The 26,001-nt window shown below is 49.2% G+C and overlaps 8 protein-coding genes across 8 annotated transcripts; 3 read left to right on the top strand and 5 right to left on the bottom strand.

The window, feature by feature from the left end:
- Nucleotides 1-615: 615 nt before the first annotated feature.
- On the bottom strand, nt 616-2,034 carry M438DRAFT_359902 (uncharacterized protein; the record flags this gene model as incomplete). The annotated part of the gene is made up of 1 exon (XM_029907380.1): nt 616-2,034. One exon carries the CDS (start codon nt 2,032-2,034, stop codon nt 616-618), a length of 1,419 nt encoding a protein of 472 aa, XP_029755300.1.
- A 1,447-nt stretch (nt 2,035-3,481) lies between these two features.
- M438DRAFT_369700 (uncharacterized protein) lies at nt 3,482-6,829 on the bottom strand. Its single transcript, XM_029908123.1, has 3 exons — nt 6,364-6,829; nt 4,748-6,311; nt 3,482-4,683 (listed from the first exon to the last, which is right to left on the bottom strand). Exons 1-3 carry the CDS (start codon nt 6,802-6,804, stop codon nt 3,680-3,682), a joined length of 3,009 nt encoding a protein of 1,002 aa, XP_029755299.1. The 5' UTR covers nt 6,805-6,829; the 3' UTR covers nt 3,482-3,679.
- A 600-nt stretch (nt 6,830-7,429) lies between these two features.
- Nucleotides 7,430-8,796, top strand: M438DRAFT_409729 (uncharacterized protein). Its single transcript, XM_029910033.1, has 2 exons — nt 7,430-8,517; nt 8,571-8,796. The coding sequence occupies exons 1-2, from the start codon at nt 7,566-7,568 to the stop codon at nt 8,663-8,665; spliced, it is 1,047 nt and encodes a 348-aa protein (XP_029755298.1). The 5' UTR covers nt 7,430-7,565; the 3' UTR covers nt 8,666-8,796.
- A 350-nt stretch (nt 8,797-9,146) lies between these two features.
- Nucleotides 9,147-14,351, bottom strand: M438DRAFT_369698 (tricalbin). The gene is made up of 2 exons (XM_029908122.1): nt 13,885-14,351; nt 9,147-13,830 (listed from the first exon to the last, which is right to left on the bottom strand). Exons 1-2 carry the CDS (start codon nt 14,086-14,088, stop codon nt 9,508-9,510), a joined length of 4,527 nt encoding a protein of 1,508 aa, XP_029755297.1. The 5' UTR covers nt 14,089-14,351; the 3' UTR covers nt 9,147-9,507.
- A 1,011-nt stretch (nt 14,352-15,362) lies between these two features.
- M438DRAFT_340030 (uncharacterized protein) lies at nt 15,363-16,922 on the bottom strand (the record flags this gene model as incomplete). Its single annotated transcript, XM_029904279.1, has 2 exons — nt 15,363-16,748; nt 16,797-16,922. 2 exons carry the CDS (start codon nt 16,920-16,922, stop codon nt 15,363-15,365), a joined length of 1,512 nt encoding a protein of 503 aa, XP_029755296.1.
- A 144-nt stretch (nt 16,923-17,066) lies between these two features.
- M438DRAFT_153216 (uncharacterized protein) lies at nt 17,067-17,593 on the bottom strand. Its single transcript, XM_029898981.1, has one exon. It carries the CDS (start codon nt 17,499-17,501, stop codon nt 17,211-17,213), a length of 291 nt encoding a protein of 96 aa, XP_029755295.1. The 5' UTR covers nt 17,502-17,593; the 3' UTR covers nt 17,067-17,210.
- Nucleotides 17,594-17,710: 117 nt separating this feature from the next.
- On the top strand, nt 17,711-20,552 carry M438DRAFT_328727 (DNA replication licensing factor mcm3). Its single transcript, XM_029903218.1, has 2 exons — nt 17,711-17,891; nt 17,948-20,552. The coding sequence occupies exons 1-2, from the start codon at nt 17,819-17,821 to the stop codon at nt 20,518-20,520; spliced, it is 2,646 nt and encodes an 881-aa protein (XP_029755294.1). The 5' UTR covers nt 17,711-17,818; the 3' UTR covers nt 20,521-20,552.
- Nucleotides 20,553-24,439: 3,887 nt separating this feature from the next.
- M438DRAFT_306798 (S-adenosyl-L-methionine-dependent methyltransferase) lies at nt 24,440-25,532 on the top strand. Its single transcript, XM_029902274.1, has 2 exons — nt 24,440-24,721; nt 24,775-25,532. Exons 1-2 carry the CDS (start codon nt 24,481-24,483, stop codon nt 25,392-25,394), a joined length of 861 nt encoding a protein of 286 aa, XP_029755293.1. The 5' UTR covers nt 24,440-24,480; the 3' UTR covers nt 25,395-25,532.
- Nucleotides 25,533-26,001: the final 469 nt, after the last annotated feature.

The following is a 26,001-nucleotide window of genomic DNA, read 5'->3' as shown; positions in this document are numbered from 1 at the left end:
CTACACCTGCGTATCGCCTGATACATGCTCGCAACTGCCGCATGACTTGGTATTGATTGTTGTTTGAGCAACGCATCAGCCATCTATGAGAACAATTCGGATATCCAAAAAATTAGACCAACCCATTTTCCGGCAGTCATGGCTACGACCAGATCTATCTTGAAGCAAGGATCAAGTTTCTATGTTCGATATATGCGTCGTCGTTCTTGTGTTGGTGGAGGCTGGGCATGCAGTGTAAGTTGCATCCAGCCGGACTTCAGCCCGACGAATGAGGCTCTCAGCCTCCACATTCCTGTATGCGGGTTGATGCACGAGCACAACGACATTTCTGGCCAAATTTGATGGACAGTGTTCAGTTGGACCGGTGAACAATTTGGCCGGTGAGCTCGTGTCGTGCGTAGGGACGATGTTTTGCACCATTGCCCCTCCAGTGAAAGACGAAGATGGTGCAAGTTAGCGCGGTTCGAAATTTCTGCGTTTTGGATTCTCGTCTTATACGTAGAACCGAAGGAATGATCGTTGGACATGTTTCGTGCTCGTGTCATGCACCAGATACAATCCCGGCACATGCAGCTGGAGTCCTCGAATAACATGGTGCTTGGTCTTGACAACGTCTCAGCCAGGTCCTGTTGCAGCACCCGATGTTCCAGGTTCAGACTGGATCATAACAGCATCAATCTTGCTTCGCAACAACTTTGCTTCACTGTGTCGTTCCTGTTCCAAGAGCAACAGCCACAAGCTGTGTTGCAATGCTATTGTTGTGGCAGACGAAGCGCCCCACACCACTTCGCTCCTGTGAATCGCGTTTTCCAGTAGAGTGACTGCGGTAGGAATGTCGCCACGGCGTCGACCTAGTTTGCTCAAGGCAGAATGGCATCGTGATGCTACCTCGAGAGCCTCGATCTCCAGCGTCATCCACTTCTCCTCACCTTGCTCTCTTGCTTCGATGCATCTGTGAATGATGGACTCCATGGCACCTAAAGCTTCGCGATAGTTTCCATCATAGTACAGAACATTACCGCAAGCAAACTGCTGTCGCATACTGCTCAATGCTGAAGGCTCTGGAACTTCAAACCAAGCGGATAGTACGTCTTGATGAAGCCGTGTAACATGTCCGCCCATTCGTAACGGATAATCAGAAGAGCAGTTCATGTTGAGCCATTCCCATGAATGTCCAGGATTCACATCTTCAAGTTGATCGAGTCCACACTTCCAGCCCCGCCGCAAGATCTCCAGGGCTTGAGAGGTCGGTAATTTTTGCAACCAGGCGAATAGTTGAGCCCATGGATGATGTTGCTCCTTATTCTTGATGGCCTGGAATTGAACCATGCAGCAAATTCTTTCCATCAGAATTTCGTATACCTGGTCCCAGCCTTTTGTCAGGAGGAGCACAGCTACATCGCAGATGGTATCAATCAACTTCGGATCTCTTACTTCTAGCAAGCGCTCGACAAGCCATAGAGCGTTTGACACAAGAGCGAATCCTTGAGCGTAATAACCGCGTTCCAGAAGATCTATTGCAGTGATGCAGCATTTGTAGAAGTTACTGACGTCCATGCTACTCCTGGGAGAGACGTGACTGACCAGATCTCCCGAATCGTTCCTGACAAAGTGGCCGTTGTCACAAGCTCCTCTGAAGTAGTCAAAAATGTTGGAGAAGAATTTTACGGGTATCAGGTGCTCGTCAGGATAGAAAAGCATAGGAGCAATCGTCGCTGTTTTTGGCACCAGCGCGAGGGAGTGGTTCTGAAATACACCGTCCGTGGGGTCCAAATCAGGCGTGTATACCTCAATTACGTCGGAGTCGCCGTCGGGAGAGTCGTCGCAGAGATCCGGGGTATTACCAGCAAATTTCGTGGCAGACGGTTTCGCCTTGGGAGCAATCCGAACATGAGTAGGCTGTGCAGATCTTATCGGCACATCTGACCAAGGGTTTCCTGATTTCTCCGCTCTCTGATTGCGTCGCGTCACTTGGCCGTGAGAATCCGATTCGCAGCACTGCATTCGAGTCCATGGAGCCTGTTCCTGTCGCATGGAGTGATTGGCAGTATGTTTCTGGGCCTATCGTAGTTTGCGAGGCAAAGATGGCAAGCTGCGTGCGGTTGCGAAAAGTCTCTGGCTTCCAAATTGGGCCTGGATTCTTCAGGAGGCTAGCAATGATCTGGGGTCGCATGAAGTCGTGTAATACGACTTTGTGTGTTGTCTTTGTCGCTATAAAGGAAGAGAAAAGGAGTTTGGGAAGGGTAAATTGGTCAGTGACAGTCCATAAGCTGTTATAGATATCTTCTCAGGGTTGCCCCCCGCCTTGGCCCTTGGCTCCCGAACCAGTTTTCTGGACCCTTGGCTTTGACGGGTGTCCACCCCTAAAAAGGCATGACTCCATCACGTGGAAAATAGACGAAACTGCATATAGTTAGATCCATGACTGCAAGCGTAATTCCTGCCGGTAGAGTAACGAACTCAACAGTAGAAGTAGGGATTTGAACCGACGGACTAACGCGTGCCGCGGGAAAGAGGAACAACTATGAGGAGCAGAAAGCGATGAAATAGGAAGCCTTCCTGATGATGTTCCCGGGTTTTGGGCTAGGAATCCTGTCAGCTGCACGTGCCGCATCTCGCGTCTCAAGCGCTTCGTCAACGCAACTGCTTCGACTTAATCCGATCAACAGGCACAGCTTCTCTGACGCGCGCAGGGGGGTATTGATACGTAGGGGGATCTAACATCCGACGGCGAGAATGTGCAGCCAAGCCCGATTTTGCACATGTTTCTATCATATCCTCCTACAAATTAATCCACCCTTGCGAGCGTTATAGCTCGACGTGAAGCTCGGATTAAGCAGGCACGCGTTGGCGACCTAACCGTGGCCAAGGCACTAATGAATTAGTTCTTCGCTAAAGCTTCAGACACTTACAGAGTTCGTGGCGGTATTCTAAGCGTACACACCTTTCTGAACGTATAAAGGTGTTTTCAATAGGACAACCATAAAATAATCTGACCAAAATTCAGATTTGAATAGCGCCGGCTCCGCGCTACAAAACCCCTCTTTTGCGACAAAAATCCGATAGGTGGAGGTAGAAATATATATGGTTGAATGTGTAGATTTCTGCCATACAAATCCGCAGGCATATCTATGTGGATTTCCTATAAAATCCGGGTCGATCTGTTAATAAGATCGGGCTTCTACCTGGGGAAATCGCCCATTAGAATGTACGCTTAGAAAGGTGTGTACGTTGAGAATACTACCACGAACCCTGTGAGTGCCTGAAGCCTTAGCGAGGGACTAAGAATTAGTGTCTTGGCCACGGTTACGAAAGCTAGCACCATCGTTAAGGTGTTGGCGTCCATACTTCTGGCGCGATGCTAAGACCCCCTCTCCAGCCTCAGGGTCGGTCTTGGCACATGATGCACCGTATCCGAGTACACTAGCAACGACGAAGGTAGTCCTGGCAGTGTTGAGCTAATTCGACGACTTCAAAAATTAATATCACAATGGTGGCTAAACTTCTGTTATTATTTGATCGCTGAAAATTCATTGAAAGATATCTTGACACGATCAAAAGGCGGTGGTTGCGTCCTTGCATGACCATATTCAGCGTCCCATCCTAGGAGCAGGTCCTAGAGACTTTGGACGTACAGGATAAATGATGGAGACAACACATCTACTCATATAATCCCATCTTATGCGTACAGATCGACGCGATGTACACTCATCTCTCGGGTAGAGCCGTCGAACTTGTATTCAGTGACGGGGCCTTGGTCCTTCCGCGAGGGACCGCCGACAATTTCCAGACGAGTGCACTTGATTAAATCAAATGAGTCGCTCTTGAAGATGCAGATGACCTCTCCTTTGCGTGTTGCCTCCATGATGATCATCTGGGTCTTAATTCTTGGGTCCAGGTCTTCGACCGGAATGGATGAGGAGATGGTGACGGACCCAGTCTCGTTTTCCAGCACCTGTGAGCGGAAATGTTCGTTTTGACGAGCATTCCATATTGCACGCACAATGTTCGACGCTGCAAACGAGGCCACGCTGGCGGCGATTGCGGTATGCAAGGGGCTCCCGACGGCGAGAGTACCAATAATTCCTGAGGTGACAGATGACACACTACTTTTGGTGATCTCGTTGCCCGACATACCCAGAAAGGCTTCGAGACGATACTGACCTGGTGTGCAGTGAATTGCTCTGAACTTCTTGGACTGTACCTTGTTTTCGAATTTCGCGATCAGACCTGGTAGAAGCCCAGAAGGAAACGCACGAAGATGAAGGTCAGTGTCAGTGCTATTATAGACGATGAGCCGGGGAGTCCATCCAGCGGAAGCTTCGATCGCACTGATATCCTTTTCAAGCTGTCTGCGTACTGCTTCCACTTCTTCTGTCCACAAGTCAAGGTCTGCGATATCAGCGTCAAGTTCCGCAATCTTTTGTCGCTCTTCCGTGGTGTGAGTCGTGTCCTCTTCGAGCTCTTTCACGGCAGTTGCCCTTTGTGCTTCAGCCTTTTCCCTCTCCAGCTTGTAGTGTGCAGCATCAATCGTGGCAGTATCGTACTCGTTCCTAGTCTGAGTTTCGAAACTGAGCGCCACCTGCGTCTTCATGAATGGACGATCAAGCCTACACATCTCGTGCTGACACTCAAACACGACCGGGGTCTTGATCTTGAGTACCGCCGATATCATGGTATCCACTGATTCTCGTTAGCAATTCTCCTAGAGATACACGTGGCTATCTATCCTGGCTATCTGACATACCTTGGGCGTAACTAGCCGGACGATGCGCGTTCTTCCTTACGCTCGTGCTCAACTCCTCTCCCAGAAGCTCAGTCTCTTGGTCATCCTCGTCGATGGGGTTGTCGATGAACCCACCTTCCCTTTGAGGAGACACCCTCCGCTTCCCTACAAGTTCTTCAAGCTCTTTTCTGTCCCCGAAATCTAACCCTACGTGAATGAATCGCGCACCTTTTCTCGCCGCATCCCCGAATATCTCTCTACGATATCGTTTCTCCATTCCGTCTTGGTGTTCCTTCTTGCGAAGTAATTCATCGTCGTCCCCAGCATCGGTGATGCCCCGTGTGAAGATAAAGTACACATGATCCCAGTTGTTCTCCCCGACAAGGCTCTTCAAGGTCTTGGCTTGCCTGATTTCTGATGCTGTAATCCTGTTGCTAGAGATATCAATAAGATAGAACAGGCAATCAAGCGGTCGAGCTGCGAGATAGTCCTCTCGCAAGAACTTGCAAATGCGCTCGAAAGTATTGTAATCAGATACCTCGGGGTCCTCGAAACCTGGGGTATCAATGACCTGCAACAAGGCACCATCGGCCCTAATGCAACTTTCTTTCTGGATTCCACTGGTGGTCGACTTGTGATTAGTGGTTGCAGCATATTTGCCCGTGATGGTACGAAGTAGTGTTGATTTACCCGTACCAGTCTTTCCAAGCAAGAGAATTGTTTTGCGGATCCTGGTGGGCTCCAGAGCGGTTGATGCAGATGGTTCCTCATCCTCGGGGATGGCCTTATCGATCTGTTCAGCTAGTAGACCAGAAATTTTCCGAGATCCATGTATAAATCTTCGTCGTTCAGTAGGATCCAGACGCTGAATCATCTTCTGTCGAGTTGTGTATATCTGCATCGGTACTTCAATTAAGCCACTGGTGCTGGCTATAGTATCAGGATCGATGGAGTTTGCAAGAACCTCAATTCTCCACTGTATACCAGACTGCAAACGATCATCCTGATTTCGCTGAGCCTGGCCGTTGAGCTCGTACAGCTCCCTTAACGTCTCGCTCTCGACTGACAAAGTTCCTTCCGCAAGACGTTGCCATAGCGCCCAATCTAATTGGAGAAGATCGTGGCGAATTGTGGCTCGAGAGCCTTTCCATTCATTCTCTTGGGCTTTGGCTTCAAGTTTCATGACGAGCAGAGTCAGATCGTTTAGGCGTCGATTCCATGGCGACGGCGTCTCGGATCCATCTGAATCAGGGTTGAGGAGTCCTTGACAAAGACAGCCTTCACAGAAGGTCTGAAGAATCGAGAACTGTGCCCAGATCCGGCGTTCGTCGTCTGTATTGCTAAGAAACCACTCGATGGCGGACCAGATTTCGGGTAGCTTGATTTCATGCATTCCAACTTTGGACCGTCGGAAACAAACATGGAGTACATCCTCGGCGGCCCAGAAATACTCTTTCTGGAGGAACCATGAAACTACAGTTGAGGGAGCTTCTCCGCCCAACACGGAAAACTTCCTGGGAGGTATTTGCTGTCGTACCTCATGACTGAAATACAATAATCTCAACAGCAGTACTGTCTCGATCATCTATCGAGACGTTAGTGCATGAGAAGGTTACTTTCCCCCAAGCAAGACTTACGTTCTCAGTGCTCATGTCCCCGATACTGATCTTCTCAAGGCTCGAAGCGACAATGACGCTCGGTTTCAATTCGTGGAAGACGTATCTAGTGTCGGCATAAATCGAGCTCATGGCCACAAACTTCATAAGAGAAACAATGTTTTTCTCTTGATTCGACCATTTCTTGTAGAACGTTCCTTGATGAATAATGTCATGCAAGGTCTTGTGTTGACCCTGGTCATATAGTAGCCGCAAGACTTCGAAGCCGATTGGAAAAACGTGCATGTTGCTCTCCAATGACTCGGTTGATATCTTGCGAGCACTAGCAAAGCGTCCTGCCGTGCTGAAGCGAGCGACGTCTTCAACAGCCTCGCTAATGCTCTCGAATTCGAAGGAGAATTCCATGCACTCGTCAAAGATTTCAATATTCGTTGACGGCGTCGTACTGTGGTCTTTCGCCATCTCGAGCTAGATCAACAACTGAGGAAGCACTTGCAGATGATGAACCGTGTTTGTTTTTCTGGGATAATTAGGTGTGAAGAGATCAAGAACAACAGCTCGTCCTTGGGGACGGCCTTGTTGAGAATAAGAGAATGTCCATCGCTGAGGTCGGACAGCACGAGAATTACGGCTGAAGACATTCCAGCATGGGTTGAAGTAGGTGCGCCCGCAGGCGACTATCGATTTCCTTGCAGCATCAGCTGGACGCGGGGTGCGACTCCTGAAGGATTTCCGGTGGCTGGAGAAGCTCTTTCGTTAGCTGAGAAACTTCTGATTGCAGAGATATGCCTGGGATAATTTCGTCCCTGCTAGTTCAGCGGCTCTGGAGAGTAAGCAAATTTGTTCTTCTACGGCGTACATCGAATCGGATGTCGATAAATGCTCGACGCAAGAACCAAAATGCTGAGGGGTTCTGGAGCCGTGAGCGGCTGAGTCTCGGACGCGGGCGGGGGTGCCTTCCACATCCCGACGACGCCTCGTTCAGCTCTCACGTACATGTCTAGATTCAGCGACGTTCATGGCGTGGTGACAATGACATGGGTCATCCGTGGTTGTTCTCCTCACGCTTGCTATCGAGATGAATGAGCGGTGTACATAAGGTTTGAACATCCCGCCAGTGGCGAAGAGGGGTCACGGTCTGGCTCGGTTGGTGATAACAATCAAGTCGTAAGCTCCCAGTGCCAGTCAACATTGTCAGATTTCGATCCATACAGCTCACACACATGCCTTGGGGCACATTCAGTCGATCGCGTGTTCAGCGTGACTTGGGGGACTTCGGCGAACCGAGCGAAGATGATCAAAGTCTTGGACAGCGGAGAGGCAACATCGACGTGCGGTGTACCTTCAAAGCAGAAGAGTTCAAGTGGGCCGCCGACGATCAGATCTCGAAAACTCTGGCCCTCCTCTATTTCGAATTTGATATCTTGCGAGGAAATGCGAGGTTCGAGCTGGCCACCGTCGAGATTGATGTAGGGACCCCTTGCGATGAAACCATTTCCTCGATCACCCTAAAGGACTTTGCGCCCAGAAACGGTATAACCGGATTATCGCAGGATGTTCTCATCGAGGAAAGACATCAGACAGATCCTGAGATCAATGCTGGAGCTCTCGGTACGTCACTCGGTCTACGTGGCCATTTGAACGAGAGGAATACCAGTACGACCGAGAGACGTCGCTGGGTCTTCAAGGCCGGCACTCCCTCCACCGAACAAAACATACCGAGGGTAGCCGAGTTTAGGTGGGAATCCAATGGAGACCATTCTGATGCGAGTAGAAGACGTGTTGGCGCGCTCACTCTCAAGTGTACGGGTTTGCCTCCTGTTCAGACTGCTCAAGGCTCTGGAGATACCCCGAGGCCTGATCCGCTGGCATCTGGAGACCTCCAGGGGTCTGATCGACCGCTGTCTAAAATCTCGCCGAGCCCTGAACAGCCGGTACCTCAAGAACCACCAAGGTCTATTTCGACACCCAAAAAGTCTCTCAAGCTGAAGGTCACTGTGACCGTATATCCTTGTCGTTGGTGGCAGCAACTCGGACACTCGGGACCAAAATCAAAAGAAAGCAATCGTATCCCTCTACTGGACGAACGAAAGACCACATCCGAAGACTTCAAGACGCAAGAGAAGCAGCTACAACGTACAATCGAGCAGGACAATGCGGATATGGCACCGGCTCGTAAGTCAATACTCGACCGATTCCAGTGGAACACTATCTGACTTGTTATCCAGAGGTTCCCGAGACCAGAGCTATTCCTACCACGGACGTTAGCAGGAATCCAATGCCCCATCGTAACAGAGATGTGACTAAGGCTCAGGCATCGTAGACACATTTCAGAATGGAACAACAGGCTAGAGGAGGTTCGGCAGCCGTCTAACTATATCTGCCTATCGCGAAGGGTATCCTATAAACATATTAACTACATCAAATCCATCTAGCTACATAACCAATTCCCACTTATATGCCTTACATTTCTACCCCTAAGTCTAGAAAGAAAAAAAAGAGGGGGAGAAAATTAATACTAACCTACGCCTTAAGAGAAAAAGTGCTCTATATCTTTACCGTCGCTTGCTATTATAGAGCTACTCGATGGTAAAAAGCATAGGCATGCAATTCTTGTCCTTTTTAAGATAAGACTAGAGAGTTAGGTATAAAACGAACAAGAAACGGCTAGTATAAAGAGAAGACGACGATTGCAGAGGATTTTCTTTCATGATCGGGTGGAAGATAACATAAATAGGCATTTCGAAAGGGCTTCTGGTATCATAGTCGCAAGAAAAGAAAAGAAAAGAAAAGTGATAGGAAACAATCACGACCCAAGAACGCCTCTTCTCATCTTCTGACTCCCACTCGCACTCTCACTCCATTTCTCACTCCCATTCTCACTCCCATTCTCACTCCCTCTGCTTCTCACTTCTGGCCCACACCATCACCTCCATCGGGGCTGACCCCAGGACTCACAAGACGATCCAAACTAGCCATCCCCTCCTCCCCAGTAACACTAGCTGGACTCCTGCCTCTCGCCCTCAGTCCAAATTCATTAATCCTCGTCCCACTCATCCGTCTCAAACTCCCAAAACTGGCTTTACGCAAGCCATCTCCACTGACTTTCCTCAACCCTCTCACACCCTCCATACCAACATGCCCATGCATTTGCATCCTTTCCTTCTAAGATTGCTGTTGACCAGCACCAGGAGCAGAAGGTGTAACACTTCTTTCCCTCCTTCCCATGAAACTTCTGCGTCCGATGCTGCCACCAGCATTCAGGTTAGCACCGCCGGGACTTCCACGGATGGAGCCAAGCATAGATGCGGTATCCGATCCGACAGTGCTAGGACGCCAACTGCTTCTGACAACAACGGTGCCTTGTCCGACTTTAACTTCCTTCTCGCCTCCGTTGCCTTGATCATCGATGAAGAATTGCGCCTCTCCCAATTCTTGTCCATTGCCAAAAGTATGGTGATCGGAAACCACAATCCTGAAGCCCGAGTCGGGTGTGCAAGAAATCTTTTTCTCGAGTCGTTGATCGGCCCAAGAAACATCTTCGCCTTTGGTCTTGAGAGGTTTGGTCTTGATGATTTCTTTGAGTCCTTGAGGTCCATCGTGGAGGATTTTGACTTCTACTTTGGTGCCGGCGGGGAAACCAGAGGCGGAGAGTACGGAGAGTGATGCTGTACCTGTTTCCGCAGATCCGTGGGGGGAAGTGGTGTTATTGCCGAAACTCTTGGTGCGGGAGTGGGGCGTGCCTGGTGCCTCGACATTGACGGTGTATTCGGGAGATTGTTGTTCAGTCAAAGCGGCGCCGGTGGAGATGCCAGAAGCGGGCATAGGCGTATCATCAGTGATAACTTCATCATCATTCTGCTCGGCGTTTGACTTTCTGCGACGGAAGCCGCGGCCGAGGAACGAAGCACCTCTGACGACATTTCCACCGACAAAGACAGCACCCTTGCCAACACCCTTTACAGGAGCACCGACAATCTTTCCAGGAGCGGCGAAAGTGCCGTGGAATGTTGACGAGCCTTGACGGGATCTGGTGACATAATCTGGCTTAAAGAGCATGCCTAAGCGAATGGTTCCACTCTTTCCATCAAGACCAAGAGTGACCTCCTGTCTACGGAAGGGCTCAAGGATGTCAAGATTGATGGCAGCCTTACCGAGGAAGTCTGCCTTGTCGCCGAAATCCCAATCATAGACGTCGACTTGGAAGTTCGCGCCCGTTCGCGAACGGATGGGGACTTCAAAGTATTCGTTCCATGCGGGGTGAAGGGTCTTCTTCTGGGTCTTGGACTTGAAGATCTCCTTGCCGTTGAGGGTGAATTTGCAGTAGGGGTCGGAGTAGCCGTTGCGGTCGGCGGCAGGGAGGTCAGCAGCATCGAGGACATCGACGCGGAGGTTACCTTGGTTGTTGATGCTCTCAGAAGGATCAAGCTTCATCTTGACAGGGAGATACTTCAAGCTGACAGTGACCTTGCTCTCACGACCTTGGCTGTCCTTCAGAGTAAGCTTGGTAGGTGTGTACAGAGCAGACTTGAGCACTTCCAGAGTCTGTCCAGTGAGTTTGGCCTTGATGTGTTTATCGTGGTCGTCATCTCCCTTGGAATCAACCTCTTCCACAAGGCGAAGGGTAATTCTGGACAGATCAAGCTCGCGAACCATGGCGTCACCAGTTTCATTGAACTGGTAGTTCTTTGAGCGAGTCTTGGATGATGTGTATGAAGCAAACAGCATATCATCCATGATGACTTCGAGATGGCATCCAGGAGAAGCAAGCTCGCCATCAAGGATCTTAAAGACGAGCAGACCAGATTCGTAGTTTGCGAGATCTTCCGCTCCAATGCGAACCTTAGGAACCTCCTTCTTGATAGGCAGACCATCATCTTGGTTGTTTTCATTGGCAGCAAGTTGTTGACGCATCTCAGCAGCAGCAGGGTTGGACTTGAGAGAACCAATAGTGCCAGCAGTGTTACTACGAGCACGTCCAGTAGCAGGAGCGACATCAGTAGTAGGGGTAGCAGGTTCAACAGTGGGATCCGAAACTCCCAAGTTGGACTTGTCGTCCTTCTCCTCGTCTTCAGGGTCGACAACATTCAAAGTAGGGAAGAACGACGCAGTGTAGTTGAGCATACCCTTGGGTGAGCCAGTCGCTCCGAGACGCAGACTTTGAGAAAGAGCCTTCTTGGTGTCGTCGACGCGGTACTCGCCAGATTCGTCTTGTTGAGCATAATCCGAGACAGGAAGTTCAATCATACCCAACAATCTGTCCTTGCCAATTTTCTCCTCATCCATGACCTCGAGACTGAGCTTTTCACGAGTAGAGTGGACAGGAATATACAAGACTTCGTCAAAGTCAGGATTGAGGTTGTTCTTCCAGGTGACTGTCCTGGCCTTGATGACTCCGGAGAGCATGACGCGGATGTAAGGATCAGACTTGCCGAGAGTTTCGAGGTTGCGCAAGTCGCGGGCGTTCTGGAAATGAAGACGCATAACACCGATAGGGGTAACGTAACCTCCAGAACCACCAAGAGCGCCCTTGAGAGCAACAGGCTTCCATTGCAACAACATCTTGGCACGACCAGTCTTGACACCAGCAAGATTGTACCATTCTTGACCTCTGCTCATGAGTTCAAGCATATCGTCGAGCTTGAGTTGATAAGTGCCGATGATGGGATCAGCAGCCATATCTCTGTCGTCTTTGATGACAAGACCAAGCTTTGCCTTTTTGCGGTCGGTGATGAGAAGTTCCTTGGTGGCGTCGGGGAAGATGGGGTTGTTTGTTCTCTTGAGCTTCTTGCCAATGTGAATCTCCTTTCCGTTGAGAAGGAGAACGGGGTAAGGGTTGAGTTGACCGATCATACTCTTGCTACCATCAAGCTCCTTTGCGCTTTCAATGGTGAATTTGGCGATACCAGTGTTACTTTCCGGAGGAGGCTGAACAGTGCCGTCAGGAAGTTTCTCACCCTCAAGAACAGGGAAGAAACGAATATCGGCCTGAATAACACCACGAGCGCGTCCGTTTGCCATGACTTCAAGGTGCTGGGACTCGAACTCGGTCTGATTCTCAAGCTGATCAAGAGCAAAAGTAGCAGAACCCAACTCCTTATCCTTACGAATCTCATTGTAATCGAAGACGTTCAAGGTCAGAGCATCCTTGAGACTGGTGAGGACAACATTGACAGTCTCGTTCCAGCGAGGGTTTGCATTCTCGTGAACAGTCTTGGTCTTACCAAGGACGTCGCGGTTATTGATGGAAACAGTACAGTATGGGTCGGGGGTGCCAGAGAACTTGTCAGGGTTACGAAGACCTTGAGCGCCGTGGAAAGTGATTTGCAAGACACCAATGGCCTGATCGACAGGGTTTCCAGCAAGCATTTTTGCAATCTCGATAGGGAAGACGTTGGGGTTGTACATCATGGGACCAAGGTTGGCGTGAATTTGTTCTTGGATGAATGTCTCGAGGCCGGGAATGAAGTTGATGTCGAAACCAAAAGTATCACCACCAAGAGGCTTGCAGACGTAGTCAATGGTAGGACGTTCGAGGAAGCAGATTTCGACCTTCTCGATGTGAGGGAAAGGAATCTGCAGCTTCATCTTGACACGCATAAGACCGGAGAAAGCCATGTCTTCGACGATAATGTCCATTCCTTTACTGACCATACCCTTACCAAGACGGATCTCAAGAATGATCTTTGGGTTAATCTTGTTCTTGACCTGGCGAGCAGTCAAGTCGGCAGTGTCGTTGGGAGTGAAGCTGAACTTCCAGTCCATGAGAACAATATCGTCCTCGGCCTTGGGGTAGGTCTTGACATGCTCAAGACGAGGAGGCTTTGTACCGAGGGTGAAGAACTTCATGCGCATGCTGTCAAGGAAGGCGGGAGTCGAAGTTGACAAGACCTGGTCGACGGAGCTGACGACTGTAGTACAGATGACAGGAGCGTAGATGGGCCAGAACTTGACGAGGAAGCTGTTGATCCATTCCAGAGACTCGACATCTGTCTCGATACGGGCCTTTGCCATTTCACGGTTGACGTCGTCGCGGAAGTTGCGTCTGACCCTGCGGATTGAGGTGCGGTAGTAGGTTCCGCAGACGGCCATGACGATGAACAACCAGCCGAGACCTCCACCAAGGACGGCGACGACCCATGAGGAGAGACAGGCAAAGATGATGATGCCTGTGTTGTGGTACCAATCGCCGAAGAACTTGTCGTCCAGCTTGCCTTCGAGCATGGTCTGGTGGTCCAGCATGCTTCCATCGATGCTGGCGCTGTCGGGAAGTTGGCCAAAGCGAGGAGCCCAGCCAACCTTTGCCCAGTCCTCCTCTTTCTCGGCGGTGCCATTGACCGACTCTGCACTTGACTTGGCTGGTGATGGAAGAGGAGCACTCAAAGGCGCGGTAGGAATGTCGTAGGCGGGCTTGAGGGAAGTGTCTTGGTCGGAAGCGAGTGCGACACTCTGGTGATTGCGGATGTGTTGCAGCTCTGGCGGCAGTCGCTGTACCATAGTCAGTCGCTGTCTTCACGTCTTTTCACACTCGTCCAAACTTACAGCCTTGACTTGACGGGCCTTTTCGGCAGACGAGGCATCAGTGTCGAACTGGAAAGCAGCAGCTCCACCCTTTTTCGACTCTTCCAAGATCTTCTGCTCGGCGTCTGCAGCTGTGACTTTGGAGTGCGGGTCTTGGGCAGCTTCAATGGCGCCTTGCGATTTCAGCTCCTCCTTGGAGTGGCCATTGTGTAAGCCGTCCAACATGGTGTCGACTGTGTCTTGTTGATGCTCGTACTATCAGCAAGCTTGCGATAATCCCCACTCAAGCTTCAGGGTGAGGGGATGTTTGCTGCGATTGCTATCAATGTGAGGGTAATGCGCGATTAGATGTTTCCAGAAATGACAGTATCATTCATAGCAATCCAACGAGGGATAGCGATTATCGGTCGAATAGGAAAAGGTGAAAAGAAGTTAGAGAAGATCAAATCACTCCGTCTAGCCGCACAAGTTGGCAGAAGGCACGAGTACACGCAAGCTTCCAAGCAAACCCCCGAATCAGGGAACAAGTTTCGAGAGCTCCCGATTTCCCCACATCGTCTGGACTCTCTTTTGCTTGCTCCTGCTTGCAAAGCCACAATTCCCAGTCCCACCCAGCCACTTTTGATCCCAAACTCTATCCACCCCTATTTCGATATCCACCGACCACCCCACCGCTCACATCTGTTAAAACACACTGCTGCGCCATGTCAAGGCCCTAGACTTGGAGTTGGCAAAAAAGGTCCAGATCTCGTGCTCACGGCGCCAGCACACCGCTCGATCAAGCCATAACCACGCATTAACACAGCCACATCTCATCATCTTATCTTCGGAGTCCGCGCTTATTATTATGTATGGCTGCGAGTCTGGAAGCGAGAGTGAAACGAGACAAGACAAGACCCCTGCCGTGACGCCCGAGGGAAACAACCGTGAACACCCTCAGGGCAAAGCTTCAGCTTTATTTCCATTTCCGCATTCCCGTAACATTGAACTGTTCACACGAGCGATAACTATTTAGATGTTGTATCAGCATGTAAGATATTCAGATAATACTCATAGAGCAGACGAAGATATAGAGACAGAAGAGCGCGTGAGTGTACTGGCACGGTGACCAAGCATTGTACACAAAGCACGTGGTGGACCCTTGCACGAGTCACATCGATTCTGACGCTTGCAACAATACATCTCGCCGATCAGCTAGATCTGACAAGTTATATATAACCCACGCAGTTCTCAAAGTCATAGTTGTAGCACATCCATTACATGGCACAAAAGTGGCATACGAGCGCGTCTGCGTCGAGAGAAAGAATCAATCATATTCAGAGACAGGGTGGCCCTGCATACACGTTTCCACGTTCAAGCCAAGAAAGAGACAGGCAGCGAAACATGGAACAAAGAAAGCAAAAAAGATCAAAATGCAATAGCTCGCTACTGAGAAGAACGCTAGAAACTACAGATCAACAATATAGGAGAAAACGCCGTTCGTCGTCAGCGTGAAATCATCACCTATAGGCAGATTCGACGGGGTACTTTCGGCTGCTCACTCCTGCGGCAGGTGTCTCCGAGAACCTCGCGACTCTGGGTCTTGCACCTCGAGCAGAACCTCTGTTACTACCGACATCACTTCCACTGCCATCGCCAGGCTGTCTCGGTACTTCCGGTCGCTCGGGACTACGACCTGAAGGTGGACGAGAGCGAGACGATGTCCTGTGACCTTCCCTGGCTATATGCGTGGCGAACAAAGGAGACACCGAGGGCATGAAACCAGACTTTTGTGGACTCGTCGAGCGAGGTTTGAGATATGTGCCAGAGTTCGAACGATGCATATTGACTTCATCGTCAACGGGAGGAAAGTACTCTCGTGGACTCGTTGGGCCATGAGGTCGACGATGGCGAGAGGTTGGGTCATGGTACGTTGGGCTTGGACGACGACTTGAGGTATCGTTATGGTGGGTATGATAAGAATGGTGATGTTCGGGTGGAGTTTCTTGAGCGGAGCCTCGACGACTGTATTGGCGGGGTCTGTCTTCGTCATCGTCGAGGTCTTGGTAGTGGTGCTTGTCGGGCAAGCTCTTGCGACGGCGGTGATCCTTGTCCTTTTCCTTGTCCTTTTCTTTTGCGGCAGCATGGCCGTCCCATAGGTGTGGACTGCCAACATTCTTGATGACATTGCCGAAGGCGGAAGCAACAGTCTTGCTTCGGTGGACGAAAGAGTCACGAGGACTGAGAGGAGGTCGGCGGCGGCTCCCGTTTCTGGCAACACTTGGTCGACCGTCAACCGTCCTAAACAGAGGGTCGCGGAAGTATGCTATTGCAAAGTTCTTGTGATCGGGTGACTCGTCGTCGGTGAGGGCGTTGTCAGAGTATCTGCTGATCTTGCGGTGATGCTTGGAGTTGTTTGGTGTGTCTGGTCGGTCCTCAATTGGGTGAACGCGGATGCGCTCTTGCTCTTCTGCCTCACGACGCAGACGGCTGCTCATTCCCTCATACCATTCCACCATGCTTGTGTCTGCATGTGGCGGGAAACATGACCGAGGAAGGATCTTTGGGAAAGACTCGCCAGTGTCCGGGTTCTTGACATCCCACTTTTGTACTGCTTGTCGCAAGAACTCGGAGTGTTCATCCGGACCAAGCAAGAGTTGAACAGTCTGCCACATGATCCATCCTTCGACCTTGAGAGCAGGCACTACAGGGTCGGCATAGCGGTCTCCGAGGTTGGCCAGGGGTTGCAGACTGTGCAAGCAGCCGAGGTTCTTGTAAATGAACGCGATGGTCGAGGGAGGCGTTGATAGGAAGAGCGGATCATAATTGCCATTGACTGCACGGTAGAAGTGGGCGACTTGAGAGGGTGTTATATCTGGTGACTCGGACGCTTCGATGGTTGTTATCTGGGGAGGAGTTAGTTGGAAAGAGGAATTGTTGATCGAAAGACTCACTATAGTCTTGTGTAGTCCTCGCAGTAGATTCTTGAGCATATCAGTGCCGGTCCTATCTTGCTTGAAGAGGTAGCCCCAATACTGATAGGCTTCCTTCTGCTCGGCCTCTGACTGAGGTGAAGCCATTGTGTGAATGAAGTCCTCAAGTCGGGCGGAAATCAAGGGTTATAAATGCAAAGCTGAGACAGCTTGGAATGCAAGTAAGACAGGAGTAAGTCAAGACCCCTTGTCTTTGTTTGATTATGATGCACCTTCGTTATAGATAGGTAGTGCTCTGCTGCAAGGTGCGGCTTTTGACTTTGTGACAGCGACGATCTGCTGCAGCAAGAAAAGCAGGTTAAGATGGGCAGGGTGAGCAACTCAGGATATAGCGAGTATCATATATACACGCGGCCAGGGCGGGCGATTGGTGGACTATAAGGCAGCACTGCAGTCGATAGTCACAGTAGTCGAGTGACCTTCACGGACTAAATGAATAGAGCGACCGAAAGAAGCAGGCAGCAACGCGCGAGTGGGTCGTGAAATCGTGAGTCGTAACAGGCGTGCAAGAAGGAAGTCGTTAGAAAAGCAAGTTGCGAAGAAGCGACAGATGCACGATGAGCGTCGACGGCATGCTTGTAGGAAGCAAGAAGAGTCTACAGCAGCATGGCCGACATGCACGATGAGTAACTCGAGCGGTGAGCGTGACTTTTGTCGCACGCGCATGCGGTCACTCTTTGCTGCAACATGCAGGCGCGCAGGCTTGGGGGAAGGAACGAAGATCCCCGAAAAGCCTTTTTGACATCACACAGCGCGTGGTGGCCTGTGATTTGTCGATCCTGATATGCCCGTTTTCCGCTCTCTTATCTCATCTCATATCTAATCTGATCTTGGACTTCCCTGCCAAGACAGTGTGAGCACTTTACGCGGTGACACGACAATCAACGCGCACAAGCCCCTCGGACGTGGAGAAGGAAATCGAGGGTGGGTAAACAACAGAAACAACTTCTACCATCAATTAGACACAAATCACACATCACATCATGGACGGACTACAACTAAGAGATGAGGCCGTTCGCGACCGCATCAGAGCGGCTGAGGAGTTCCTCGACCCAAGTATGATGCTGCTGCTCATCAATGTCCCCAAGCAATTACTGATGTTGCGTCAACAGATGACCCCCGAGCACGTAGTTACAGAGCAGAGATCATGGTCATGCTCGGCCGCTCATCACGGCGACTGCCTGTATCTCTGGACGAGATTCGCGCACACAGCAGAGAGATGGCCGAGGGCATTCTCAACCAGCCCTTTGACTTTTCCCAAGCCTTCGACCGCGCCGTCAAGAACATTGTCAACACATTACCCGGCAGACCGCCGCACGAGACGGCAGAAGACACCATGTACTACTGCGCCTTCTTTGGCAGCTTCGGAGAATTCGCTACCAACCCTCGCACATTAAGCTCCGTCCACCTCAACCACATGGTGTCACTCGAAGGCATCGTCACAAAATGCTCGCTCGTCCGCCCGAAGGTCGTCAAGAGTGTGCATTATAACGAGAACAAGACGTCATTCCACTTCCGCGAATACAGAGATCAGACCATGACAATGAACGGCGCCGCCAGCTCCAGTGTCTACCCCACCGAGGACGATGAAGGCAACCCGCTAGTCACAGAATACGGCTTCAGCACATACCGCGACCACCAGACTATCTCGATCCAGGAAATGCCCGAACGCGCTCCTGCAGGTCAACTACCGAGAAGTGTCGATGTCATCATGGACGACGACATGGTCGACAAGGTGAAGCCTGGTGACCGTATTCAGCTGGTCGGTATCTACAGATCCCTCGGAAACCGCAACGCAGGCGCCGGAAGCTCGACTTTCCGTACACTGGTCCTTGCGAACAACATCATTCTCCTTTCATCAAAATCTGGCGGCGGCATCGCCCAAGCCACAATCACCGACACGGATATCAGAAACATCAACAGAATCTCAAAACAGCGCAAAGTCTTTGAGCTGCTCTCACAGTCTTTAGCGCCCAGCATCTACGGACACGACTACATCAAGAAGGCTATCCTGCTTATGCTTCTCGGTGGTATGGAGAAGAATCTGGACAACGGAACACATTTGAGAGGAGACATCAACATTCTCATGGTCGGTGATCCGTCGACCGCAAAATCTCAACTTCTGCGCTTCGTTCTGAACACTGCTCCTCTGGCTATTGCCACCACTGGTCGTGGTTCTTCTGGTGTTGGTTTGACAGCTGCAGTCACTTCGGACAAGGAGACTGGTGAGCGCAGGCTCGAGGCCGGTGCTATGGTCCTCGCAGATCGTGGTGTCGTCTGTATCGATGAGTTCGACAAGATGTCTGATGTCGATCGTGTCGCTATTCACGAAGTCATGGAACAACAGACCGTCACCATCGCAAAGGCTGGTATTCACACTTCTCTCAACGCCCGCTGTTCAGTCGTCGCAGCTGCCAACCCCATCTACGGCCAATACGACACCCACAAAGATCCTCACCGCAATATTGCCTTGCCAGATTCACTCCTCTCACGTTTCGATTTGCTGTTCATCGTCACAGACGACATCGAAGACGTCAGAGACAGACAAGTCTCAGAGCACGTCCTCCGAATGCACAGATACCGTCAACCAGGCACTGAAGAAGGTGCTCCAGTCCGCGAACAAGCGACCCAATCCCTCGGCGTCGGTCTCGAAGAAGAGGCAGACACAGACAAGACCTCCGAAGTCTACGAAAAATTCAACGTCATGCTGCACGCTGGTGTCACAGTCACCGTAGGTCGTGGATCAGGCCGCAAAGTCGAAGTCCTCAGCATTCCATTCATCAAGAAGTACATTCAATACGCCAAGTCCAGAGTCAAGCCCATCCTCACTTCTGGCGCTGCTAACCACATCATCGCTACTTATTCATCTCTTCGAAATGATGAGATTGAGAGCAACCAGCGCAAGACTTCTCCCATGACTGCGCGTACGCTTGAGACGCTGATCCGTTTGAGTACCGCGCATGCCAAATCCCGCCTTTCCAATCGTGTTGAACAAAAGGACGCCGAAGTCGCAGAAGGAATTCTTCGTTTCGCTCTCTTCAAAGAAGTTGCCGAGGACGAACGCAGGAAACGCAGAAAGACACGCGCGACCACTGAACCTCTATCCTCTGACGATGACTCCGAAGACGACGATGGAGACATGGACGCAACCACCACCAACAGATCTTCAGCCAGGAGAAGTGGCACTGCTGCTTCCAGACGGAATGCAAGAAGAACCCCTGCTGCTGCTGATGATGAGGACCACACTGCTTCTGGCGCTTTGCCCGAGGAAGATGATGAAGAGTTGTATTCAGCCACACCAAGGACTACGCGTACGAGAAACACGCAAACAAAGGATTCAGCACCTCCACCATCGTCTTCGCAATTCTCACTTGCTTCTTCACGACCGGCGTCGCAATTGTTGGATTCACAATCGCAATCCGCGGCACCGGAATCGCAACCCGAAGCAAAACAGCCCATCTCCGACAAAAGATCAACAGTCTTCCAAGAGGCACTGGGCAAACTCCTCGACACTGAATTGTTCAAAGACGATGCTGCCGAGCAAGCTCGGGTTGTGGAAGCTGTGAATGCTAGATTGGGCAGCGGGGTGGAAGTGTTTGGAGATGAAGAGGCGGAAGCCGCGTTGGTGGAATTGAATGAGAGAAACAAGATCATGTTTTCTGGAGGTATTGTTTACAAGCTCTGATTTAATGGAGACAGGAAGCCGGGTAAGCGGGCAAAGGTGTTGGCGTTTAGGTCTGGGGTTTGCAGGGAAAGAATGTTTCCGATATACCAAATTCCAAATGTCATGTGTTTTGCAACTTTCGATCACCAAATCTCTTCTTTTGTACAGGCTCTTGTGTGATCACCAGTCATTCTTGTCTTTTCAGCCGTGAGACTGTGATTTCTATTTTTTATTTTCTTTTATTTCTTTTCGTTTTGTTTTTTTTCAAAGACTCTTCACTTATTATAGCTTAGGTTTATTGGAAGAGTATTAGCAAGATTGGACGCGTGTTACGCGGACCACGAGATTTGTTAAAACCGAGTGCAACTGATGCACTATAAAGGGTCATCCTAAAGGTCTAAGGTTCGGACTCTTAACAATCTAATCAACCGTACTATGTAGTTCTACAATCATTCCAAGGTTAGGTGTCGTCGCAGGTGGCCTCGGAGGCCGGATTTTGTTAAGATACCCCGCCCGCACACCCGTCCTTACTAAATTAGCGTATACCTAATGTAGTTAGATACTATAGACAAATTAGACATCTTCTTGCTTCCTAACGTACGTACCTTCTATTAATTACCTCTACCATGCCGCGTAACATTACGTAGAGGCAGAAGAACATTATTTAGCTCTATTAGGAGCTTAGTGTTAAGGACAACTATAAGATTGCTACTCTAGCATCGACGACCATACGTACAGTTTAAAGGACGATTAAGACCCTTTAGTAATAGAAGATAACTACCCCTCCTCGCATAAGAAGAGGACCGCTTTACCTTCTTAATGCCTTCCTTATAACTATGTTGTTCGAGTTCCTTATTTAGAAGCTAGCTTCTATTATTGCCGAGATGATCTAGTAGTTATTTAATGAGTTCGGAGTCCTCGTCTGTAAGTTAACCGTATCGTAGAGACTTAAGGAATCGAAGTAGAACAAGCGTATACTTAAGAAGGTCGCTCTCTAGCGGAGTGCTACCTAAAGATCCGAATACTAGGGTCGGATGACGTAGTACCTTCCTAAACACCTAATATTTGTCGATGAGAGCGGTTATAATAGGTCTAGCATCTCTCGGCGATATAGGTAGTTACCTTAAGGTATTATTACGGCGTATAAGGAATTGCTTGCGAGGGAACAGCGATATTAGATCTTGCCTACCTATATAGTTAATGGGTTAATGCCTTATATAAAGATTTACCTAGGCACGACGGACGGTAAATTCTTTAAGGACTAGTTTAAGAACATACTACTTCCTTAATGCGGACAGTTCCCTACGCCTCGGTTAGTAATTATTATAGATAATGCCTCGTTCTATCGACCTAACATACTCTATCTATTAGCGACTACTGCTAGCGTGCGCCTTAAGTTCCTACTGCCGTATTTACTAGATTTAAACCCTATCGAGGAGCTGTTCGGCGACATTAAGAAGGCCTTAAAGAAGCACTAGGTGCGATTTCTAGACGACCCTCGTAAGGATTTTAGAAGGTACTTACGTTACATTGTTAACTACTATAGTAACGACGTTAATAGAGCAAGGAAGCACTTTAAGGCATTAGGTTAGTAAGAAGTAGAAGGTTATTATTTAGAGGTAAATAAATCAAGTAGTTAGTAGCTAAGTAGTTCGAACTTAGACAATTTTATTAACTTTAACGCGCTAAGCCTTTAGAAACCATAGAATCTATAGAATCTACGAGCTAATTCAACTCGTCCTCTATATCGACGACATTAATTATCTTAGTCTCTATATACGCCTTCTTAGCGGCCTCTTTTGCTGCCCTCTTAATAACTACCTTCTTCTACTCTAATACGCTTAATATTACGGTTAAAGCAACCCCCTCTAGCACCTCCTAGGACGTAAACTATCTAGTATCCTTCTTCTTTACCTCTTCTACTGTTAGGCGCGCATTAAATAGCTTCTAATACGCATCTTCGAAGTTACGTCGCTATCCCTCGTCGGTTAACCTAAGGTCTAGCTAATTAAAATACTAGCGTAATGCCCCGTCGAGACTAAAACCCTCGAGGGTAATAGGTAGTAAGTATCTTATCCCTCTATCTAAGCTCTCGTTCTACGATAGAGATAGACTAAAGTTGTTAAATATCTAGATAGGTTACGAAGATGGTAAGGGCGGCACTTAAAAGGACGATAACCTACCTATCCTCTCTTTCTTCTCCTTCTCTACATTTACGAGCTACTTTATTACTATAATAATAGACTACGGTAGCACCTTCTTCGACATACTAGGTTCTTAATTACGTAGCGCATCCGCCTATGCCGATAGATGTATATTCTTAATCTTAAAGTGCTCTTACTATAGACTAATATAGTACTAGGTGTCTTCGCTATTACAGTTGTAGGCGTTACTATTAGTAATCTCCGAGGCGGTAACATTACGCATATTTAGCTCATTAGCGACAGTTCCTACCCTCGAGTTGTTCTCCTTATATGTCGCGGATCCTTTATTTACCTTAGCCTCTTTAACCTTACTAAAGTTAAAGACGACTTCGAGCATAATTCTTAATAGTTTAAAAGACTTCTGCGCCTTCTTCTTCTTCCTCTAATCTCGCTTATAGAACACTATAAACTTATAGACTAGTAGCTAGTCTACGTTAAAGTAATTAGAGAAGGATCCCTCTTCGACAATATACGATTTTTTACTAAGTTAACGGCAGCTAGCAGTTAGGGTAACATTTAAGAGTTCTCCGCGCGCTAAGCTAACCGCCTCTACTGCTAACTTGTCGATAGCTACCTTATATAGCTTATTAAGTAAGTATCTAAACAAGGCAAACTTAACTACTAATCTAACATAGTAATCCTTCTTAGGTCGACTTATCGCTTTCTTATTGCTAATATTAGCCTTCTACTTAACGTCGACGTAGAAGTTAATAACGACATTAGCTTCGTCCTTAGTTAGCGCCTTAGTATTAGAGACATGCACAATTCCCTTTCCCTTCTTCCGACTTAGTTTATTAGCTACCGTTACCTTCCTCTTCCGGCCTAATAGTGTAGGAGTTAGTCTACTAGGTGCTTTGTTCTCTTTATCTAACTGCTAAGTAAAGTCGAATATAGGAAGCGAAGGAGCGCTCGATCCGATTAAAAAAGAAGGACGATATTACGCGTTTTAAGGGGTCGCTAGAGGCTATAGTAGTAAGCTCGAGCCCTCGCTAAATGTCTCCCTTAACGAGGGCAGGGTAAACAACTAAGTTAGCACAATAGTTAATGCTTATAAGTCCGCCATAACGACTTTAATAACAGTGGTATAGTAGTAGTATGTACGTAAAGCCTCGATAGGCTAATTCTTCTTCTCCGCCTAGTCTAATATGCCGTTATACGCTAATTTTTGGTGGCGTAGGGTCCTTGCTTACGGGACTTAACAAAACGCATGCCTAGAAACCCTAGAGGACGACACCTAACCTTGGAATGATTGTACGCTAGTAGCGTTCTATCGTAATGTAGCCGAACAACCGTCTCCTCTGGGGATAACGAATAGCGGGAGATATAGGAGTAAAGGGATTAGGTCTATGTTGCAGTGCTATATCTACGCTTTTGCGGATACAAAGAGACGAGGACAAGCCGGAAAGGATTAATCGGAAGTTAGCTATAGGAAATGGGTATTACGAACCTTATCGGCTTCTCTAATACCGTAGCAGGAGCCGTAAGATTAGAACTGGAAGAAGAAGTTTCCAAAGACCAGAATCTCGGACACTGATTGACTCTTGAGTTGAAGAGAGGTAGTGAAGAAAATTGTGGTTGTTGTCAATGAAAATTGTGTGGTGGTCAAGCTGCTTGCGCCACTTCCATTCCCCCACTTTAGCTACCTTCCTATCCGGGCGACCGACTTCTATCACTGTTTCTGACTCACTTCAGATGGTCAACCGTACTTAGCTTTACAAGGCGATGAACATATATGAACTTCAGTAATCCTTACCTAGTAGGAAGCAACTAGTACATCATGTCCACCGATCTTGACGCCCAATCTATCGCACGCCTCTCATTGCACGACCCCAAGCACTTTGGTATTCAGCACTCACAGACTCTTCATCGCTTGGAGATCCTGAAAAACTGGAACATATCTGCTGGCTCGAGAGTATTGGAACTAGGATGCGGGCAGGGCGACTGCACGACTGTACTTGCCCATGCTGTCGGCGAAGATGGTAAAGTGGTCGCGGTCGACCCGGCGAGTTTGGATTATGGTATATTGCCGTTCTACAATATCAGTAACATAGCTGAACTGACAAAAACACAGGATCACCATATACGCTCGGACAAGCACAAAACCACATCTCCAACGGACCACTGGGTGGTCGAATAATATGGATTCAACAATCACCGCTGGAATACCTTTCTGCCAACCACACCAAATTCGATGCGGCGATTCTCGCGCATAGTCTGTGGTACTTCCCTTCACCGGCGCTTATCCTTGATACCTTCCGCGCCCTCAAACAATATAGCAAGCGATTGCTTCTTGCAGAGTGGTCGTTGGTTGCTTGCCACTCCTCCGCTCAACCTCATGTCCTCGCCGCACTGGCACAAGCAGCGCTGGAGTGCCGCAAACCAGAAAGCACATCAAATGTTCGCACAGTACTCAGTCCGAAGCGACTGACCGAGTTAGCTGTCGCTGCTGGGTGGCAGCTGGAAAGTGAGAGTTACGTGCAAGCTGGAGATGGTTTGTTGGATGGACAGTGGGAAGTGGGTGCTTGCCTCGCTTCGTCTTTCGAAAAGCAAGTTGAGGAGTCTGTAGGTGATGATAGGGAAAAGGGTGTTGTGTTTGCGTTGAGAGATGCGTGTGAAGCGAGTCTGCATGGTGTGCAAGGGGGTCGGAAGGGGGTGAGGAGTATGGATGTTTGGGTCGCTACTTTTGTCTGATTATTGAGCTCATTGAGCTTGTGCTGCTCGTCTTTTGAGAAATTTCTCGACAAGCTCTTGCCGATGGAAAGTGGACAGTCAGTGACGTCGTCTACCCGGATGACTTTTTGTTCGACATGTCGCAATGCACAAAGGTTCTCGAATCGAAGCCATGACATCCAAGACCCGAGCACCCATACGGTCTCTCCGAGCAACTTCAACACATCCATGTCTTGCGACAGCAACGCAAGAAACGTCAAACAACAGACTGTCATTGGCTGTTCGGGTTTTGGTGCAGAACTTGAATTGTGCTGGCCATAGATTGCACAGCTCTTAGTATGGCTGCTGATGGTAGAACCATTGGCTAGAATGGGGTTAGTGCGTGCATCCTTTGCGGCACAATCTGCACTGCCTGCTACTGTTCATGCAATGGATCCCTCCCGAGTAGGGCTTTGACGGCTCTTTTCGTGGTTGGATGGTCGAATTCGCCAAGAGCGCTAACCTATCCAATGATAACTCCAGACTCGTGTCTTCTGGTGTTGGCGTACAGGAAGATAAGGCGCGCAGGTCGACATGTCAATGTGTCGCCTCGGGATGAAAGCGGGGAAACCGTCACCAGCAAGCATCT

Source organism: Aureobasidium pullulans, assembly GCF_000721785.1.
Source record: "Aureobasidium pullulans EXF-150 unplaced genomic scaffold scaffold_36, whole genome shotgun sequence".
NCBI classification, from domain to species: Eukaryota; Fungi; Ascomycota; class Dothideomycetes; order Dothideales; family Saccotheciaceae; genus Aureobasidium; species Aureobasidium pullulans.
This window is presented reverse-complemented; position numbering and strand designations above follow the sequence as displayed.

Excerpts from the sequence above, each read along its gene's own strand:
- M438DRAFT_328727 (XM_029903218.1), top strand. The coding sequence starts at position 17,819 with ATGGACGGACTACAACTAAGAGATGAGGCCGTTCGCGACCGCATCAGA. Across the intron at positions 17,892-17,947 it reads TGAGGAGTTCCTCGACCCAA|ATGACCCCCGAGCACGTAGT; the intron begins GTATGATGCTGC and ends TTGCGTCAACAG.
- M438DRAFT_369698 (XM_029908122.1), bottom strand. The coding sequence starts at position 14,088 with ATGTTGGACGGCTTACACAATGGCCACTCCAAGGAGGAGCTGAAATCG. Across the intron at positions 13,831-13,884 it reads AGGCCCGTCAAGTCAAGGCT|CGACTGCCGCCAGAGCTGCA; the intron begins GTAAGTTTGGAC and ends ACTATGGTACAG.
- M438DRAFT_306798 (XM_029902274.1), top strand. The coding sequence starts at position 24,481 with ATGTCCACCGATCTTGACGCCCAATCTATCGCACGCCTCTCATTGCAC. Across the intron at positions 24,722-24,774 it reads CCCGGCGAGTTTGGATTATG|GATCACCATATACGCTCGGA; the intron begins GTATATTGCCGT and ends ACAAAAACACAG.
- M438DRAFT_409729 (XM_029910033.1), top strand. The coding sequence starts at position 7,566 with ATGCCTTGGGGCACATTCAGTCGATCGCGTGTTCAGCGTGACTTGGGG. Across the intron at positions 8,518-8,570 it reads TGCGGATATGGCACCGGCTC|AGGTTCCCGAGACCAGAGCT; the intron begins GTAAGTCAATAC and ends CTTGTTATCCAG.
- M438DRAFT_153216 (XM_029898981.1), bottom strand. The coding sequence starts at position 17,501 with ATGCGCGTGCGACAAAAGTCACGCTCACCGCTCGAGTTACTCATCGTG.
- M438DRAFT_369700 (XM_029908123.1), bottom strand. The coding sequence starts at position 6,804 with ATGGCGAAAGACCACAGTACGACGCCGTCAACGAATATTGAAATCTTT. Across the intron at positions 6,312-6,363 it reads GGGACATGAGCACTGAGAAC|ATGATCGAGACAGTACTGCT; the intron begins GTAAGTCTTGCT and ends ACGTCTCGATAG. Across the intron at positions 4,684-4,747 it reads TCCGGCTAGTTACGCCCAAG|TGGATACCATGATATCGGCG; the intron begins GTATGTCAGATA and ends AACGAGAATCAG.